This window comes from Asterias amurensis, chromosome 11, assembly GCF_032118995.1.
Source record: "Asterias amurensis chromosome 11, ASM3211899v1".
NCBI classification, from domain to species: Eukaryota; Metazoa; Echinodermata; class Asteroidea; order Forcipulatida; family Asteriidae; genus Asterias; species Asterias amurensis.
In genome coordinates, this window is record NC_092658.1 from 10,911,560 (window position 1) to 10,929,261 (window position 17,702).

Genomic DNA, 17,702 nt, shown 5'->3' on the forward strand with positions numbered 1-17,702 from the left:
TTGTGATAACACTGGCCCTCCTAAGGAAAGGAGCCCGAATGCACCTTTAAGATCAACCACCCAGCGGCCCGAGCCGGAAGTAGGACCCCACCTGCCACGTGCAAGTGTCCAGGTCCCTTTAATCTTTGAAGTTGTCGCACCACCAAGTTAGCGCAAACAAACGCGTATGTGCTTGTTATTTGCAATGGTGCTCGTAGTTACAAGATTATGGGTCTGTTTAGTTATAACTATTGATGAATCACCTCAGATTCAAATGAAAAATGTAATGTTTTTCATTACTAGGGTGTTTTACTTGTTCAGGTGTATGTTTTAAAACCCAATCTAGTACTTTCGGTCCAAAATAGGTTTACAATTTGTCCATTTCACATCCAAACTGTACAGTATTGCGGCAACAGCCCACTATACACCAATTAGAAAAACACAGAAAATCAAACTACGATAATATCTACCATAAATTTCTTACAATTGATGATAACAAATTGCTGGGTTCTTACATAGATGAACAGCTAGGATGTCTTGATGATACTGATGTTTCATACGTGTTGCTTTCCTTTATACCCTGCAGCCTTCAAGATGTCAGTAGGGGGTGTCTCCTTACTTGGTTGGTTGTAGGAAATACTAGCAAGGAAAGAATAAGCAAACGGTTTGTATGCAATTGCAAGCAAACAATTTTTGTTTCAGTGCAAAATCTCTTGCAGGGGTGACCTCCTCCCCAATGATATCAGGGTTTTGTTTTAGTGTGATAAGTGATCAATGTTTTCCTGATTAATTTTCAAACCATTACTCGTCTGTTTTTCTGTTAACAGTGGGTTGTAGTACTCTTTGAGGACATTTGAGAAACAAGTACTTTGTTTCACCTCCTTTCCACCAACTACTCATGGCAGGAATTATGCTTGAATTAAATTTTTAACCAACCTAAAAATGTATTACAATGATTGATGCACCTTTTGGAAGCTTGAAAAAGCTTGACATAAAAACACAACCTAGCCTGTCAATTCAAATCAAGACATAAAACTGATTTGACTTCTGTACAAACAAGAGCCACATGACTTCTGCACAATTATTCCAGATCTTAATGGACCGGTGTTAATATTAAAAATGTGTTTTCTGGGTGTTAACCTTTTACTGGAGAGTGAAGCCCCTGCATCAGAGGCTGGTCTTGGACATCTACTTGGTGACGGGTAGTTGCAATGGAGATCCCCAAGCCTGACTGCAACACAAAAATGTTTCACAATTTGCAACATTTAGATTTGTTATACACATTGTCCATCAGTAAAACAGCTAGTCAGATACAATTTCGTTTTTTCAATAGATTTGTTTTCAATACATCAATCACAAATGAAGACAAGACTTAGAAAACATTAATGCAATGATTGGCTAAGCTCATGCACATTAGGGGTATTTTGACTTGTGCAAAATAATTAAGCAACAGCAACTCAGGGGATGCCAAATGCTGGGAACAGTTCTCTTAAGGGGTGCTGATGATATGAAGTTTATTGATCAGTCGTGCCAGTTAGCTCTCAGAATAAAACATTTGAAGCACATGACATAACCATAGTATAAATTAACAAGTTCAAGAATTTGTTTTGTTTAATTGATGGAAATTTGCATGGGGATAAAGAATACTAACTTTGATTTTGCCAATACACCTACATTTATATGCGACTTTCTCAGCACTCTCAGTAATCTTTTTTTTTATGCATGTCGCCTGACACACAAGGCCTGAAGGCCACTTCAAGGTGTGGGTAATAACTATTTATTCCAGAGGCCATTGCCACCTACTTCTAGGGCTGAAACAGGGTAACCCCTTTCACAGTCCATACAAATGTAGGCTTGGGTATCATAAGTCCGAAGCCTAGACGGTAGAGCAGAAAGCACTACCTCCCCAATTTTGCACCAGGCAAGTGAAATTGAGCCCTATGGGTGTTTCTTCAATGTTATTGGTCATGTCTCTTTATCTATAGTTACTTCTCAAGAGCTGTTTAGCTGACGGAAATTTTCATCAGGATTAAGAACCCCGGTTTTAACTTAACTTAACTTAATTTAAATGCATTTATAAAGCGCTTTAACACTGTTTCAAAGCGCTGTACAGTCAAGAAAAACATTAAAATGCAGGATTTTAGTTTTACCCTTACACCAAGCTGTATTAGCATTGTATAATCAGTACTTTCCGTAGTTATGTGAAGAAAAAAATCAGGCAATACTCTATGGGATTTGATTCCACGACCCTTGCAACACTAGAGATGAATCTTTCTGATTATAAGTTTGTGTTGTGTTTAACAAAACAAGTAACAACCCAAGGGAAATCCCATAATCTTTAAACGCCTACAAAAAAGTACCAACTCCAGTCATGCACAGCACTAAAAACAGCATAAACTTTGACAAACCAGAATGATTCTTGTGTAATATTTTCACTAAAACTTTAACAGTTTCACACAAACAGATCATTTATATTGTTCATAAGCCAGCAGTTCTACTCAAGAAGCAAGTTTGATTAACTCTCAACACTCTCTTGTTTTTCTACACCAAGCTAGTGACAAAGCTGAGCTCAATAAGGATGTATTTCTCCAGTGCAATTGGTAATGTCTCTTTGTCTTTAGTTACTGCTCAAGAGCTGTGAGGTTTGAAGTTGCCATCAGAAACTTTAACTTTTTTAACTCACCATATAATACCAACGAATTACATCCTCTTCTTGTCTTAGACCATCTTTACAGTTGCTCTCCTTTATACACTGCAGCCTTCAATAGAGATCAGTAGAGAGGTGATTCCAATCAAAGTTGATTTCAGAATATTTTTAGCTTCATAGCCCTGAAAGATCAAGTTAACAGATTTGTTACTCAAGTGTTCAATTTCTAGGTGCATAACCTCTTTCTGTTATGATTAAAACTGGAAAAGACCCCTATAGCCTGGTACACATTTTCAGGCAAAATTTTATAAAACCAAACCTTGTACCGTTTTCAAGCAGAATTTGCTCAAGCCACATTTTCAGGCCAAATTTGATAAAACCACATGGCTTATCCTTGTTCACATTTCATGCAAAGTTAATTTGATAACACCACATTTTCAGGCAAAATTTGATAAAGCCACACTTTCAGGCAAAATTTGATAAAACCACAAGGCCTTAACCACATTTTCAAGCAAAAGTTTTCAAGCTATATTAGATATAGCCTAGTACACATTTTCAGGCAAAATTTGACTAAACCACATTTTCAGGAAAAATTTGATAAAACCACAAGGCCTTGTACACGTTTTTAAGCAAAATCTGTCAGGCTATAAGGAAAGCCTTGCTGCGTTGTCGAGGAAATTTGACCAAAATTTGCTAAAAAAAGCAGCAAAATTTGATAAATTAAACCAGAATTTGACCAATTTGAAAAACGCACAAGGCTAAAATTTGATAAAAACGCCTTTTGCATTTTAGGGAAATTTTGCAATTGTTTTCATTGTATAAAACCTCACACTATGCATTCTTCAACCTCAATAGGGGCAAGAGGGTGGGAGAAAGGGTTTAAGCACGAGTTTGCTCCTATTTAGTACTGAAAGCTAAATACAATGTCAATTGCAGGCTCACAGCTACAGCTTAATACAAGCTGTTGTATAAACTCACCTGTATAGTACATGATGGACACATCGAGCTGTCGGTGCCTGCGGTCTTCTTAATAAATGGAATGATTGGAGCTGTCAGCAAAAGGTACACGTCTGAGAGGGAACATAATCAGTTAATAAGTTAAAGTTATTGGTAATAAGGACACTATTGGTAATTACTCAAAAGAATTGTTAGCATAAAAACTTACTTAGTATTAATGACCAATGGAGAGCTGTTGATATAAAACATTAAGAGAAATGGCTTCCTCTGCAGGAACGAAGGAACGTAGTTTTTTATTGAAGTTATGTCTCACTAAAATATTTAAAGTGAATTTGAGAACTCAGCTGCGGTATCAAATTCAAGCATCTGAAACCATACAGCTTTGCGACAAGGATGTTTTTATGGCAGAAATTCACCCTGTTAATCATCGAAGTATTGTCTATTTTCAATAAGCTTGTAAACCACCCTCTTCAGTTCAACTAATAGACTATTCAAAGCTGTCACAGTTGTCCAATAAATAGTGCAAAATATGCTGGACTCCCTCTGCTGATTTGACACGTATTAAGTTGAAATGTCTCATTAGAGCGCCCCCTATCAACAGGAGTAGGACAGGCATGTACAACTCTTTAAGGCACAATCATCATCACAACATTGTTAGTTGAACTGTGACGAGAGGGAGTGACCTGCACAATGCGTACACTTAGTATATGATTCTACATTATTCAAGATGATCTCTTACAAAAATAGCGTTATTTGATGACATATCCATATATATATGTTGAAAAAAAAAACATGACAGATGCTTGTAATTCGGGTAAAAAAAAGCCTTTTTTGCAGTTAAAAACACAATATATACATTTTGAATAATTTAGGTGCATATGACTCTTCTACATAATTATTAACAGTTGACCTATATGTTCATTTAAAGTGCTTATAAAAGTTGTTGTTTTGAGGGGTCGTGTACTGTATTGTCTGTATTTAGTGCGACCCAACCAACCAAACACATTATTTTATTTAAAAATATTCATTCATATATATGTACAATTCGAACTTTCACATTCAAGCTTATTTAGAGTATTTATTTAAGCTTCAGAACTCATCCCACTTATATACTTTAAGCCTAAAATAAAAGGGCCCCTTCCTTGCTCCGCCCACCCATTAATGTGGGAAAATGTGTTTGTTAAAAAATATAAACCACCACTAAAAAAGCACTACACACGTGGTTTTCAAAATGGCCGCCGAGCCCAAACTTAGAAAATCGTAATGATTTCTTCATTGTGAGTGTTTAAAATCCTCACATTGACTGCAAGAGATCTTCACCGGAATATATAGATAATGTCAACTCACCTCGCTCAGTGGGTAGAGATTTTGTCCGCTGAAGTGCTCATAAAATGTAGAAGAATTGTCGACATCCAGTTTTCCTAGGCTGGCTATCTCCTCGAGCTTGTGAGAGAGAGAAAGGACGCTCGAAACGAAAGAGATCTTTATGAGGGGGTGTTGGAAATATAACGAACATTAATTTAATGAAAATAAAATAACAAATGCTAAAATATAGTGTTCAGTATAAAGATGTTTTAAAGGAATGTACTGATTTAATTGTTGGTAAACAGTTTTGGGGCGATGGGCTGGAGTGAAATGTGAGACTTCCAGTGCCCTCTTAGCGGAACACCCCTACTGGATAATGGAACAAACATGCATTTTTAACGATATTAAATAGAGTGTATTTTAATTATTATAAACAAAGCTATCGGTTTTTAATAATGTTTTTTAAGTATTATAATTTCTATAAAATGATCTCCGGCTGCAAATGTGTACAGATATGTAAAAAGTGGACCGGGAGGTCACGGGGGGGGGGGGGGGCGTGTCAATCAACAGACTGAGCGATGGATCGGTGCGCCCTCAAGAGCCTTTGTTTATCAACATCAAAACACACGTAAGCCACGTATGCACACGACGACTGCATGTGTTTGGATAGTTACGGAAGAGAGTTGACAAAAAAGTAATAAAATAAAGTTGTCTTTTCATTCTGTTTAAGATGGAGAATAATACGAGAACGCTACTTTTATTTGATGTTGATGGCACACTGACTGCTTCAAGACAGGTATCGTACTGCTGGTTTATCTCATAAATCACGGTTTTTTTTTTTTTTTTCAGAATTTCTTTCTCAGAAACTTTTCCAACAACTCAATTCATTAAAACCAAAATATGGGATTCAAAAATATGTTGACAATATACAACTTACAAGAAGTGTCTTGTTGATCTGCGATTGGATTGTCAATGAAGCTTTTAGAAATTAAATTTATTGTAAATAACTGAAATTGAAATGAAAGTCCAGAGGAATGCCTTTTTGATCATTCATTGTTCAATTTAGGCTAGTGTTTTGTCTGTTCTGATGATGCAACCATTGAAGGATCTTACATAAATTCGTATCATCACTATCAGTCATATATATACCACGGCACTGTAGACCTTAAAAGTACCTGTATACAGTTTTAAAAGGCTCCACTGAGGAGCTCTATAGTTTCAAAATACCAGGAGAAAATCGGAGCCATACTATCAATCATAGTAGTTGCGATAACATAACCCCCTCTACACTTCACTGTCAGGAGGAGGGTTACGTTATTGCAACTGTCATATATCATATGACTTATACTATAGTCAAACTTACTCTCTTTACTGCCTTCGGTCATAGATTCCTAATTGAATTTACTATTTGGGTTTGCCCTCACTAACTTTTCCACTGATATTTTTGATAAGCAAGCAGGACCCCAAGTTGCTTGTCATTATTATGTCATGGAGGTAGATGATTATTGGTCCGTCGGGTTTGCCACTAGTCCATTTCAGTATCATGGAATTAGAAATGTAGGACCATGGAGCTGTGTATAAAAAGCTCCATTGTGTAGATCTAGACCAAGTTACTGAGGCGCTGTACGTCTTTTTGTCATTATTGGTCATATATGAGTAGTACTACAACTACAAGTACAATGACAAATATATATTTTTTTTAAAGGAGTACAGCGCCCCAATACATGTATATTGGGTCTAAGCATGGAGGTAGAAATATCTCTACCTCCATGGTCAAAGGTACTACATGTACGTAGTAGTAGTAGCCAGCCTGCCGGACCACTTAGAGTGAGTTTTTACAGGTCCTCTGGTGTTTTAAAGCCATTATACACTTTCGATAAACAGTATTGTCCAAGTCCCACACTTCGTGTATCACAACTTATATATAAAACAACAAACCTGTGAAAATTTAGGCTCAATCGGTCATTGGAGTCGGGAGAAAATAACGGGAAAACCCACTCTTGTTTCCGCGCATTTCGCCGTGTCATGACACGCTAACGCTAACGAGAATTTGTGTTGTTTTACCGTTTTCTCAAAAAGTAAAGCATTTCATGAGAAGTCTTTCACCATTACCTTCTGTAAACCCTGTAAATTATTTGTAAATCTGAGAACTTTTTTTTTTCTTTTGGAAAGGGTCCAATGGCTTTTAGTGGCTGTGGTCACCTAGGACAATGAACTATTATCTAATTGTAGCTATCAACGATCATTTGTCCAGGTAATCAAGGATGACATGGCTGATTTCATGGTGCAAATCAACAAGAAAGTCTGCTGTGGTCTTGTAGGAGGTTCGGATCTAGAGAAGATTACAGAGCAGATGGGAGGAAAGGAGGCTCTAAATAAATTGGACTACGTATTTGCTGAAAATGGACTGGCTGCGTATAAAAAAGGAGAAACAATAGCTATCATGGTATGTAAAACTAAAAATTGTTTGAAGCTTTGCATGGTGTGGAGAAATAAGGAGAAACTATAAATAAACAATAAACTTAGGGTACAACCATGTGTAAATCTCTTAGGGTGAGGGATCTGAGAAGAGCCGGTTGGGTCTTGACGTTTCGAACAGTATACTCTTCTCCCGAAGATGAGCAGAGTATACTGTTTTAAACGTTGAGACCCAACCTGCTCTTCTCAGAGCCAGCACTCACCCTAAGAGATTTACACATGGTTGTACCCGCAAGTTTACTGTTTATTTATAGCTTCTCCTTACATAAAACTACTTTGTGTACTCCTACAACTACAGTGTATGAGGTTTGCTCCGCCATGTATAAAATCCTATTTAAAACCTTTTGTTCTCACATTCGTTTGTGCATCTGGAATTCTCTTTTGACAATGGATCTCGCTCAAATAAGGCTCTGTTGTGTTCCATGTTCTCACAATGAGCTTGGTGGGTCCAAAAAATCCACTCTGCATAAAATGAGGAGGTTCAAAGACTACATTACACCTTCAGGCCTAATTGTGAACGAAATGAAAAGATTGCATGGACACTATACATAGAGCTGCAGTTTTCAGCAAGACTATTCAAACACATTCTGAACTTCTATCTTTAACCCACATCTGTCCTAGATTTCTAAAGTGAGCCCAAAAATGCATGGTCCTGTAGACATAGGCAAAAAGTACAGTGTTCCAATATGTAGGTTTACTCTTGTTGACATTATGGAAATCTTAAGCTTTCATAATACTGGGTACATGTACACAAGTTTATAGCCTGCCAGCCTAGCAATGTTTGCATTGGATTGGTATTTAGAACCGAGATCCCTTGACAGAACTGCATACTAATTGTACATGTACATAACATGACTTACTGCAGGGTTTGTACACATAGTGCATACATGTACACTACACAGGTATCCTTTTTAATGATATTTTCAAGTACAATAACCTTTTTTTTTATTTTGGCTTTTACACTTTCCCTTGTAAAAACCTTGATTTAGAAAAACAGTCAGCAGATGTTCAGACCCATTTATTGTCCAGGTTGGCAAGCTAGGATTAAAATTGCTTTTAAAAAATCTCAATGAAAATTTCTTTTGATGTTTCATTGTGTTTCATTGTTTTCCAGAGTTTAATCAAGAAGATGGGTGAGGAAAAGCTTCAAGAACTCATCAATTATGCACTAGGTTACCTTGCCAATCTTAAACTTCCTGCTAAACGGTAAGTATAACTAGACCATAGAAATTGAACCAGGAGAACGCTGAGTGTCTCATTGTGCGTGCGGTTTCGTTGTGAGACCATTTTTATGGACGTGCACATGCCATTTTTGTAACGAGTGTATGGCAAAATATTTTGCCATACAATTTTGCCATACAATGACATCATCATTGACCTATGAAAACACTAGAAATGGTCAATGTGCGCCGACATTTTGCCATACGTGCGTGTCACATGATGACAATTTTGCCATACGCGCGTATTGCGCGGTATTGATACGCCGCGTCCACAGACAACACAGAGGGTGGTCGAGCTCAGCGTTCTCCGGGTTCTATTTCTATGAACTAGACTCAACTATGCACTAGATTACCTTGCCAACCTTGCTCCCTGCTACACGGTAAGTATTACTAGTCTCAACTATGCACTAGGAGAGCTTGCCACTATTAGCTTAAAAGAACGCGTTGCCTTGAATCGGACGAGTTGGTCTTTCAAAAGTGTTTGAAACAGTTTATTATGACCGATCCAAGGCAACAGGTCAACAATTAGTATAACATGACTCAACTGCGCACTGGCTTTACCATATGACTTCATTATGGATGGTGTTTTCTTGCCACTATTAGTTTTAAACTCAATGCTGAATGGTTAGTGTAGCTTGACTCATCTATGCGCAAGGTTACCTGGCCAACTCCCTCCAAAGAGTTTGTATTACTTGACTCAAAACTATGCACAGAGTAACTTTCCTTCTATTAAACTCTGTGTGCTCTATCTTGCTAAATGAAACAGAGTATGGGATTTGAGTTGCCCTTTTTTTTCTAAATGGAAGAAGATACTGTTTAATATCTGTTCCATTATGTTTGCATTTGGCAGGATAATGAATACAGTCTCCAAAATTTCCTCTATGACTATTTCTTGTACATGTGTGTAATTTTCTCTCCACAGAGGGACGTTTGTAGAATTCCGTAATGGAATGATAAACTTTTGTCCAGTGGGTAGAAGTTGCTCGCAAGAAGAAAGAAATGTGTTTGGTAAACTTGATCAGGTGAGCTTAATAGTAATACATGTAGATAATAATATTAAGTTTTTGTGTAACGCCTTTTCACTCTCGAAGGGTGTCCCAAAGCGCTTCAAACTACATGTACAACCCCTGGTCACTGGGCCTTAAATCATTCCTTAAACCATCTCAGCTCCCTGGGGAGTATACAGCCTTATGCAACAAATGCGCTACTAGGCTAAATCAATCACAAGAACCATCTCTGCCCTCACAGGTACCCATTTACCCCTGGGTGGAGAGAGGCAATTATAGTTTTAACTATATGTCTTGCTCAGGGACACAAGTGTCACAATCGGGATTCGAACCCACACTCTGCTGAACAGAATCAGCAGAGCTTGAATTCGGAGCATTATCAGCCACGACACCCCTAATAGTAATGCATGTAGCTAATCTATTTTAAGTATGATACCTTTTCATGACGGTAGAGATTGCTCTACACAGTGTTTCCCCTAAACAGTGGTCTGCTGTCCTAATGCAAGTTAATTAAACACCCAAGGACAAGTCACCCACAATACTTATCCATGATAAAGCATGATAAAGATATATTGGACAGGTGAGCAGCTTGCTAGATGAAACACTACATGAGCTACAGTACTGGCCAGTAGTACGTACAGTGACCTTACGGTAGGGTGACCTTTGTGCACATTGCATGTCAATGCAGTGTGAACTTTGCATGTCAATGCAGTGTGAACTTGACATGTATTAATCATTGATCCCAGAGCCTAATGATTTTTGACATTTATTATCAATTGCCTGTCACACATTATTGCCGTTTCCTTTTGTTATCAACAGGAGGAGAATATACGTGAAAATATGGTCAAATGTCTAAGAGAGAAGTTTAGCGCTGATGGATGGGTGTTTTCAATTGGTAAGTTTACTAATTACATGAAACAAATTAGATTTTAAACTTTGCATGGTGGGAGTACACAATCAAGTAAGGTTTCATGTAGCACCATGTAGAAATCTCTTTTGAGCAGTGTTAGTTTTTAATAAAAATCGTTGGTTGATAACTCAACGCTCATTCAGTATGCTATTGGTACATCCCTAAGTCAACAGTTTTACTTTTTTAGTGATAACGCCCTCTCGTGATAACATGTTTATGGGTCGTAAATGTACAATTGATGACACTTTTTGAGGACATAACAAAAATCATACATGTACAATTATGCTGCTTTCAGAATACATAAAATATATTGTACATAGTACGATCTTGTCACTGAAAGAGTTTAGAGAATCCTCTGTATCTTGCATTGGTTTGGTGTATAAGTTGGATGTTAAAAAAACCAAATGCTACCAGGCAACCTTGGTAGTCTAGTTTGCAAGACACTGCTCTAGAATTTCAGTGGTCGTGTGTTCGAATCCAACTTGAGTAACATGCCTTTCACAGGCCTCGGAAAAGTACTGAGTATACAATGCTTACACACATCGGTGTATGGGTAAAAACCAAAATTAATATTCTTTATCCCCAATGCAAATTTAACGTCTCTTACAAAATAAACTTGTTATTTTGTCCTTTTATGAAGGTGGTCAAATCAGCATTGATGCGTATCCCGATGGTTGGGATAAGAGATACTGTCTACAGTATGTGGAGAATGACTTTGACACAATACACTTTTTTGGTGATAAAGTTGAAAAGGTCAGTTGTAAATGTTTTCATTTGTTTTAGTTTAGTTATTGAAATGTGATAGCATTGGTTCAATTTACCACCCCAATCTTAAGCCTCATGCAGAACTGTGGTTTTAAGGAAGAAATTGTTCTACTTTGGGACTCAGAATCTGGAAAGCAAGTTCATTACAATAGCAAAAACAAAACCAATTCATGTCAGCTCTACAATCCCGGCCATATTTCGTAGGCCCCCCTGCCCCCTTTCACTGTTGGTTCTGATTGCACGGGCTTCTGCGTTCCAGTCATCATAAATCGGGGGACGGGGGAGAGAGTGTCTATTGTCAGTGGAAGTGGCCATGGGATGGTTTTATTTAACGTTGGGAATGGGTGGCCCAAGGATTTTGGCCGAGATGCAAGCTCTACTCGATGTTATGCCACATCCATGTGAAAAAAAGCTTTTCCTCCAACCCTGAAAACCAGTAGGGTTGTTTTGCATGACTAGCCAAGTGGTCAACTGACTTAGAAAACATTAACAGGGTCCTCCCCATTCACAAGTTAGTGTATCGGGCCCATACATGTGTGAATTGCATGCCGATACACTCAAATTTCAGAATATGCGCAAATTAACGCAAAATACAAAAACATGATAAAACCAAGATAAACAACATTCCAAAGACCTTGTTTCAATTCAGCATACTTCAGCCAAACTTCCAAAAGGGTCCAGAATGCCCACAGTTAAAAAACAAAAAACTAAAGAGAACTCTGAAGAGTTAAACCAAATCTCTTGGTTTTCTTACAGGGAGGTAACGACCATGAGATTTACAGCGACCCCAGGACTATTGGACACAAAGTCGTCAGCCCAGAAGATACAAAGAAACAAGTTTCTGAACTCTTAGGAATGAATTGATTATCATTGCCGTTGGTTCTGTTTTAATGGCTCAACCTAATGTTAGTCAAACGGCTGGGCACTACCATAAGAATCAGCTTCATTGGGCAATCGTCAACAGTGAACCAGCTAGAGAATTCCAGCAGTCTTTTACTGCAAGTATAGAGAGATGATTCACGCAATCGTATTATTCTTCCAGACATTCCTGTATAATCCTGCCTAAAGACCACTACAAACAAACAAGCTTCAATAGGACTCACAGTGCCCCTAGCAATTGCCAGGGTGTCCAGTGCTTTTGCTGTGGTGCCCTTTGCAAAGTTCCAACACAAGTTGACATTTTTCTCGTAAAGCGCCTGTTACCAGAGGGAAGTTGCCGAGCCCCTTTTAGAGCGAAGTTCAAGACCTGAACAATCATGGTAGACCTTATTTGCTTATTGATCATGTGCTGTGTTACGTACTGGTATAAAAATGGCATCACAAACTTTGTCATTTCTCTAACTGGTAGAAGCCAGTTATCAATCTAGGTTGACTGAATTCAACGTATATGAGAAAACTAAAACTTTTAACTAGAACGAATGGAAAAATTAAGTCTGTGGACTGACATTTTCAAGTTAAATGGTTTTTGTGGCCCTGGTTGAACAAGCACAGAGCACCCAACTCAACATATCCAGCTCTGTATGTACTGTTTGCTTATTTTAACATTTCTACTGCATTAATTTACACGATTTGAAACATCTGTGCGCTCTTGGGTAAACTCTGCACCCTGAACTCAGTCAAAGTGTTTGTGTGAAATACATTTAATATTTTTAATTACAACGCTTGTATGGCTTCTGACAAAATAGGGACACCGCCAATATAGGGCTAGATAGCTCAGTTGGTAGAGCGTAGGCACGTTAATCCACAAGGTCGTTGGTTCGAATCCAACTCCAGTCAATTCTTTGTTCAACCCCCAAAATTATTTTTAATTACAAACGGATGTACAATGACTTTCACTATGGAAGGGCGATCTTGGTTTTATTGTTAATAAACAATAAACTTTTCATTGGACAGCTCTTGTATAATCATCAACTGTTTAAAATTGCCAAATCAATCTTGAAGTGAATAATGGAGAAAACAAGTCAAATTGAGAACCTTTTTGGGGTATTTTCATTCTGCTTTAGTGTTCTATCAGCTTTTTTCAAAAGAGTACAATCATTCCAACAATATTCTTTTTTATAAATAATGGGTTTTTAAAACATTTAACTTAAAAAGTTGCATCAGCAAATTCTTGGCCAAATTGTGTTTTGTGCTTAGCCAGTTTTTGTGTACACAGATGTGTATGCAAGTTCTTTTAACAAAATTCACATGCAAATCATTTGGGTGGGATTCAAACCTGGTTCACTATAAAATAATTTGTTGTTATTGAAGATTGGTTGAGGTTATTGTTGCACCATCTTTTGTTTGGCCAAGTTCAAAAGGTTACGAAGTGGTGCTAGAATTTTTTTTTCACAAAGGCTTGGTGTCTTATAAGCAATATTTTTAAAAATTTAATTGTAGATTTTTATACTATTAGCAGCTCCTTTATTTTCAGGTCTGTGACGTAAAGTTTTCAAAATGAACTACAGAGATTAGTAGGAAATAACGTGAATTGAAGTGTGTGGCAAACTGTTCATAAGATTCGTCTATGAAAATATAGATTTACTTGATATTTTGCTGCTTTTCTCCGCCAAAAAAACAAACATAACTTGCTGCAAACCAAAATTATGTCATCGGGTAAGATAGACAGACAATTAGAGCGTTATTATATTGGACCAAATTAATTGTGGATAGACGGTGCTGTGTGCCGTCAAAATATGATCGTTGTGAGTATGTAAATTGGAGAGCTGTTCCACATGATTGTTATGTTCATCATTTATTAATGTTTACCCATTACAGACAAATTCATAAAAAGGCAGCACTTAAATAATTCTTTGTTTTCAGAAAAAAACACTTTGAAGCGAACGTATATGTTAAGTTATCTATACGCTACATGTACAGTAGCTTTCGATTGTAATTTTAATCTGAGAAGCGTTACTGTCGGTGTTGTTTTGCAGATTGTGCATTCTTCCTACATGGAAAATGATGGACATTTATTTGGCTCTGAATTTTCAGTGATATTTACAAATTAAGAACACCTTTTGAAATGAATTCTCATAGGTCTGTTTTATTGTGTACATCTACATATTCATAGGATTAAAACAAATTTACGGTGACTGTCTTTCTTTTGTTCCTGTATGGGTGGATGGGTATGTAGTTGCACATGTAGTTGGGACATGGAAAACTTATTCTATACAGAAAACCAATATTTAAATTTAATTTTAAAAAATCAGTTTAGTTTTCCAACTGTTTATATATATATATAGATGATTATTGAAAGGTTAATTAACTTATAGACTAAACAATTTACTTTCATTTGTATTTTTAATTTGGTTTAGCTGTTTATGCAATTGTAGAGATTTAAGAATTTTGATACAGGTTTTTAAAAGTTATTATTTTTGTTTACATCATGAAATAAACCATTTACTTCCTCAAGTACTATGTATGTGTTCAATGTAAATCGTTGATTTCTCAAATAAATGGTGAATAAATATTTACAAATCATTTACTTAAATCTGAGGTTCTGTTCACAGGGTGGGCCGGTGAGTTTTGTTTACAGGCTGTGTGAGTTTTGTTGAGAGTGGGGGTGGTCACAGGGTGGCGAGTTTTGTTCACAGGGTGTGTGAGTTTTTGTTCACAGGGTGGTGGTCACAGGTTGGTGAGTTTTGTTCACAGGGTGTGTGAGTTTTGTTCACAGGGTGGTGGTCACAGGGTGGTGAGTTTGGTTATCGGGGGGGGGGGGGGGTGAGTTTTGTTCACAGGGTGGTGGTCACAGGGTGGTGAGTTTTGTTCACAGGGTGTGTGAGTTTGTTCACACCTTACCTATTCTATCTTGGGTCAAAGTTCATTGAGCTGTAAAGCAAAAAATGGGGCTGAGTAAATTTTCCTTCTGTGCAAAACAAAACACAGTCAAAACAGTACATAGTTTTCTGTTTGGCTGCTAATCTTTCTTGACAAAGCAACATTTTTCTATGCTAAGCATTTTAAGACATTAAACTCCATAAGTGTCTAGGTTGCATTATGAAGGCGGCATTTTCGTGCATGTACAATCTTTGTTGTGAACCAAAAAGTGTCGTCAATGATGATCATATATGTACACGTACAAGCCTAATATACTAGTTATCACTTATAAAGGCATTACCACTCAAGAAATACCATTCACTTTGGGATGTAAGCCTACCAAGGTAGCAACATTCCCTTTTTGTGTAAGAAAGACTTGACTGCTTTAAAAGCAGGGCATTTTATGTTCAAAACGCAAACAAAAACCAGGCACTGACAGCCAAGGAGTAAATTGATGAAATCAGGCCCTGTTGAAACCAATAGGGCATCAATCCACGACTGTAGAGGCTTATCTCAGGATGACATCCCCGACTGGCTCAATTTTTCCAATTGGACTCTTGACACAGGCATGCTTTTTGGTCTAGACATGTGCTCTAGATTTGAATAAGGAGTCATAGGTTTGAATCCTAATCGACAGTGTTGGTGTTGGTGCTACCACAAATCAATGTAAAATCACGCAAGGGCAAAACCAAAATGTTACTCTTTATCCCTGTATGAAATCAATGAAATTTAATTTCGAGGTTGAACAAAGAAAAACTTGACTAAAATACTATAGAATGGGATCTAAACATTGACCTCCAGGTTTTACATGAGCTATCTAGTCCTATGTTGGTGGTTTTATCTCTGCTCAAGGGTGCTAGTTAAGCCATATACAACAGTTAGCTGTCCAAGAATAACACCCAGGGTTTACAAGCATGACAAGGTGCTGCAGCGCATTCAGTATCAACCCTGCCAGAACACTTGGGTAACACAAACCCTATAAGTGTACTTGGTTCATATCACCTCTGGCTTAACATCCCATCCGAAGGAAGAAGCACCAGGTTAAGTGGCTTGCTTTAAGAACTCGAGTGTCATGACCCAGACTCACTAATTCTACCTCCATGCTCAAACCCACACTCTGCTGATCAGAAACATCAGAGCTTGAGTCCAGTGCTAACCAATCGAACACGACACGCCACATTGGACTGCCACTCAATCATAATAAAAATTGTTCCAGAATATGTGCAAGTGAAAGGACTTTGTACTGGGTGGGTTTCCGAGTCTGTTTATTTGTATCAGGAAATATGAAGATGGCCCGATGAATTGGCTTTCATTGGCGCACAAACAAGAAGATTTAAGCATGAAGATGTACGCAAACATGAAGACTTACACCAAGGATTTTTAGTAAAGTCTTTCAGAAAATTGAATATCACCAGTTTAGGCTTCTGAGAAACCAAACACCTGTAACCTATGCTGTAACTAGGGCGATTGATGTACACGGAACACAATAAGCTTCACACTGAGCCAAGACAACCATTGTCATATATTGACTGATATTGACTTTGCATATTATAATGGCCTAGTCAGTTTTGGGAAAACTAAAGCACCCATAAATGCAGATTAAAAACAGATAGCCACAGTTCAACAAGAAATAAACCACAAGGGAAATTGACCGAGTAAATTTGAAAAGATTTGGGGTTGAACCAAATCATGCAGTCACAGTTTGCAACCTTTCCTACACATGGTTAAAACAATGCTGAATTAGCCGACAAATCAACCAATCATGGGACGCGTTTCTCTTATTTGGAAGTTTGCAGAATAGCTCTTGGTGTGTAATTTTATTGAATTTGTGGAGAGACATAAAATCCCACCGGTACTGCTAATAATATACTAACATGGTTAAATGTTTTGCTACTGCTCGACCAACCTGCCTGTTGATGTATCAACTCTGTTATCAGCCATGGCTACTGGAAAAGTAGCAAGTGAATGCACCACAAGTATGCTTGGCTAATTTGACATATCACTGAGTCTTGAAATACTACGAATTCCTTTCGACTGATAACTACAATTTACCATAAAATTCATTGCAAGAGTTTAACTACTTTTTTTATTGTAGCAGTTGCAGGGAAAGCTACTCCAGTAGCCTTCAACCAAAAATGGGTCATTTACAGTCATTTACAAACCATCTTCCCAAATGACTTCTCATAAAACAAACTACAATCATTTGCAAGCCCAAATGTTTATTTCCATGAAATATACATAAACTTTATAACATGAATGTGATACAAATGTACTTTAATATACACAATATTTAACATGATAAATGCACATTAGGTGTAGCTTTACATTTATTACTTATGTCATTGACCATACATGTCCTTATACAACCTTTGTTCGATACCAACTGTTGCTTTTGATCAAATCAGAATAACTTTTTGCAAATGGAATATATAGTTTTAATATAAGATGCAAAGTCACACTGTCTTGTTTTCTTTTTTGTTTTCTTTTCAAGACATACAAATTGTTATGTGAATCCATAGACATAGACCTAGAAAAAGCTAAGTGAGTCATGGTAATTTCAGTTGTGAAACATTTTTATTATAAACTTTGGGTTAAACAAAGAAACATTTACTAGAGTAGGACTTGAACCTGCAACC

At 37.3% G+C, this 17,702-nt stretch overlaps 1 protein-coding gene and 2 long non-coding RNA genes across 3 annotated transcripts; 1 reads left to right on the forward strand and 2 right to left on the reverse strand.

Annotated features, from left to right (window-relative positions):
- Positions 1–337: 337 nt before the first annotated feature.
- LOC139944678 (uncharacterized) lies at positions 338–2,739 on the reverse strand. Its single transcript, XR_011787006.1, has 3 exons — positions 2,663–2,739; positions 1,120–1,210; positions 338–618 (listed from the first exon to the last, which is right to left on the reverse strand). It is a non-coding gene; the product is annotated as an uncharacterized lncRNA (long non-coding RNA).
- A 16-nt stretch (positions 2,740–2,755) lies between these two features.
- Positions 2,756–5,132, reverse strand: LOC139944679 (uncharacterized). Its single transcript, XR_011787007.1, has 3 exons — positions 4,931–5,132; positions 3,605–3,696; positions 2,756–2,808 (listed from the first exon to the last, which is right to left on the reverse strand). It is a non-coding gene; the product is annotated as an uncharacterized lncRNA (long non-coding RNA).
- Positions 5,133–5,504: 372 nt separating this feature from the next.
- On the forward strand, positions 5,505–14,661 carry LOC139944475 (phosphomannomutase 2-like). The gene is made up of 7 exons (XM_071941499.1): positions 5,505–5,684; positions 7,143–7,334; positions 8,481–8,572; positions 9,509–9,608; positions 10,413–10,488; positions 11,144–11,256; positions 12,025–14,661. Exons 1-7 carry the CDS (start codon positions 5,619–5,621, stop codon positions 12,130–12,132), a joined length of 747 nt encoding a protein of 248 aa, XP_071797600.1. The 5' UTR covers positions 5,505–5,618; the 3' UTR covers positions 12,133–14,661.
- Positions 14,662–17,702: the final 3,041 nt, after the last annotated feature.

Coding starts and splice junctions, on each gene's coding strand:
- LOC139944475 (XM_071941499.1), top strand. CDS start 5,619: ATGGAGAATAATACGAGAACGCTACTTTTATTTGATGTTGATGGCACA. Junction 5,685..7,142: donor CACTGACTGCTTCAAGACAG/GTATCGTACTGC, acceptor TCATTTGTCCAG/GTAATCAAGGATGACATGGC. Junction 11,257..12,024: donor TTGGTGATAAAGTTGAAAAG/GTCAGTTGTAAA, acceptor GTTTTCTTACAG/GGAGGTAACGACCATGAGAT.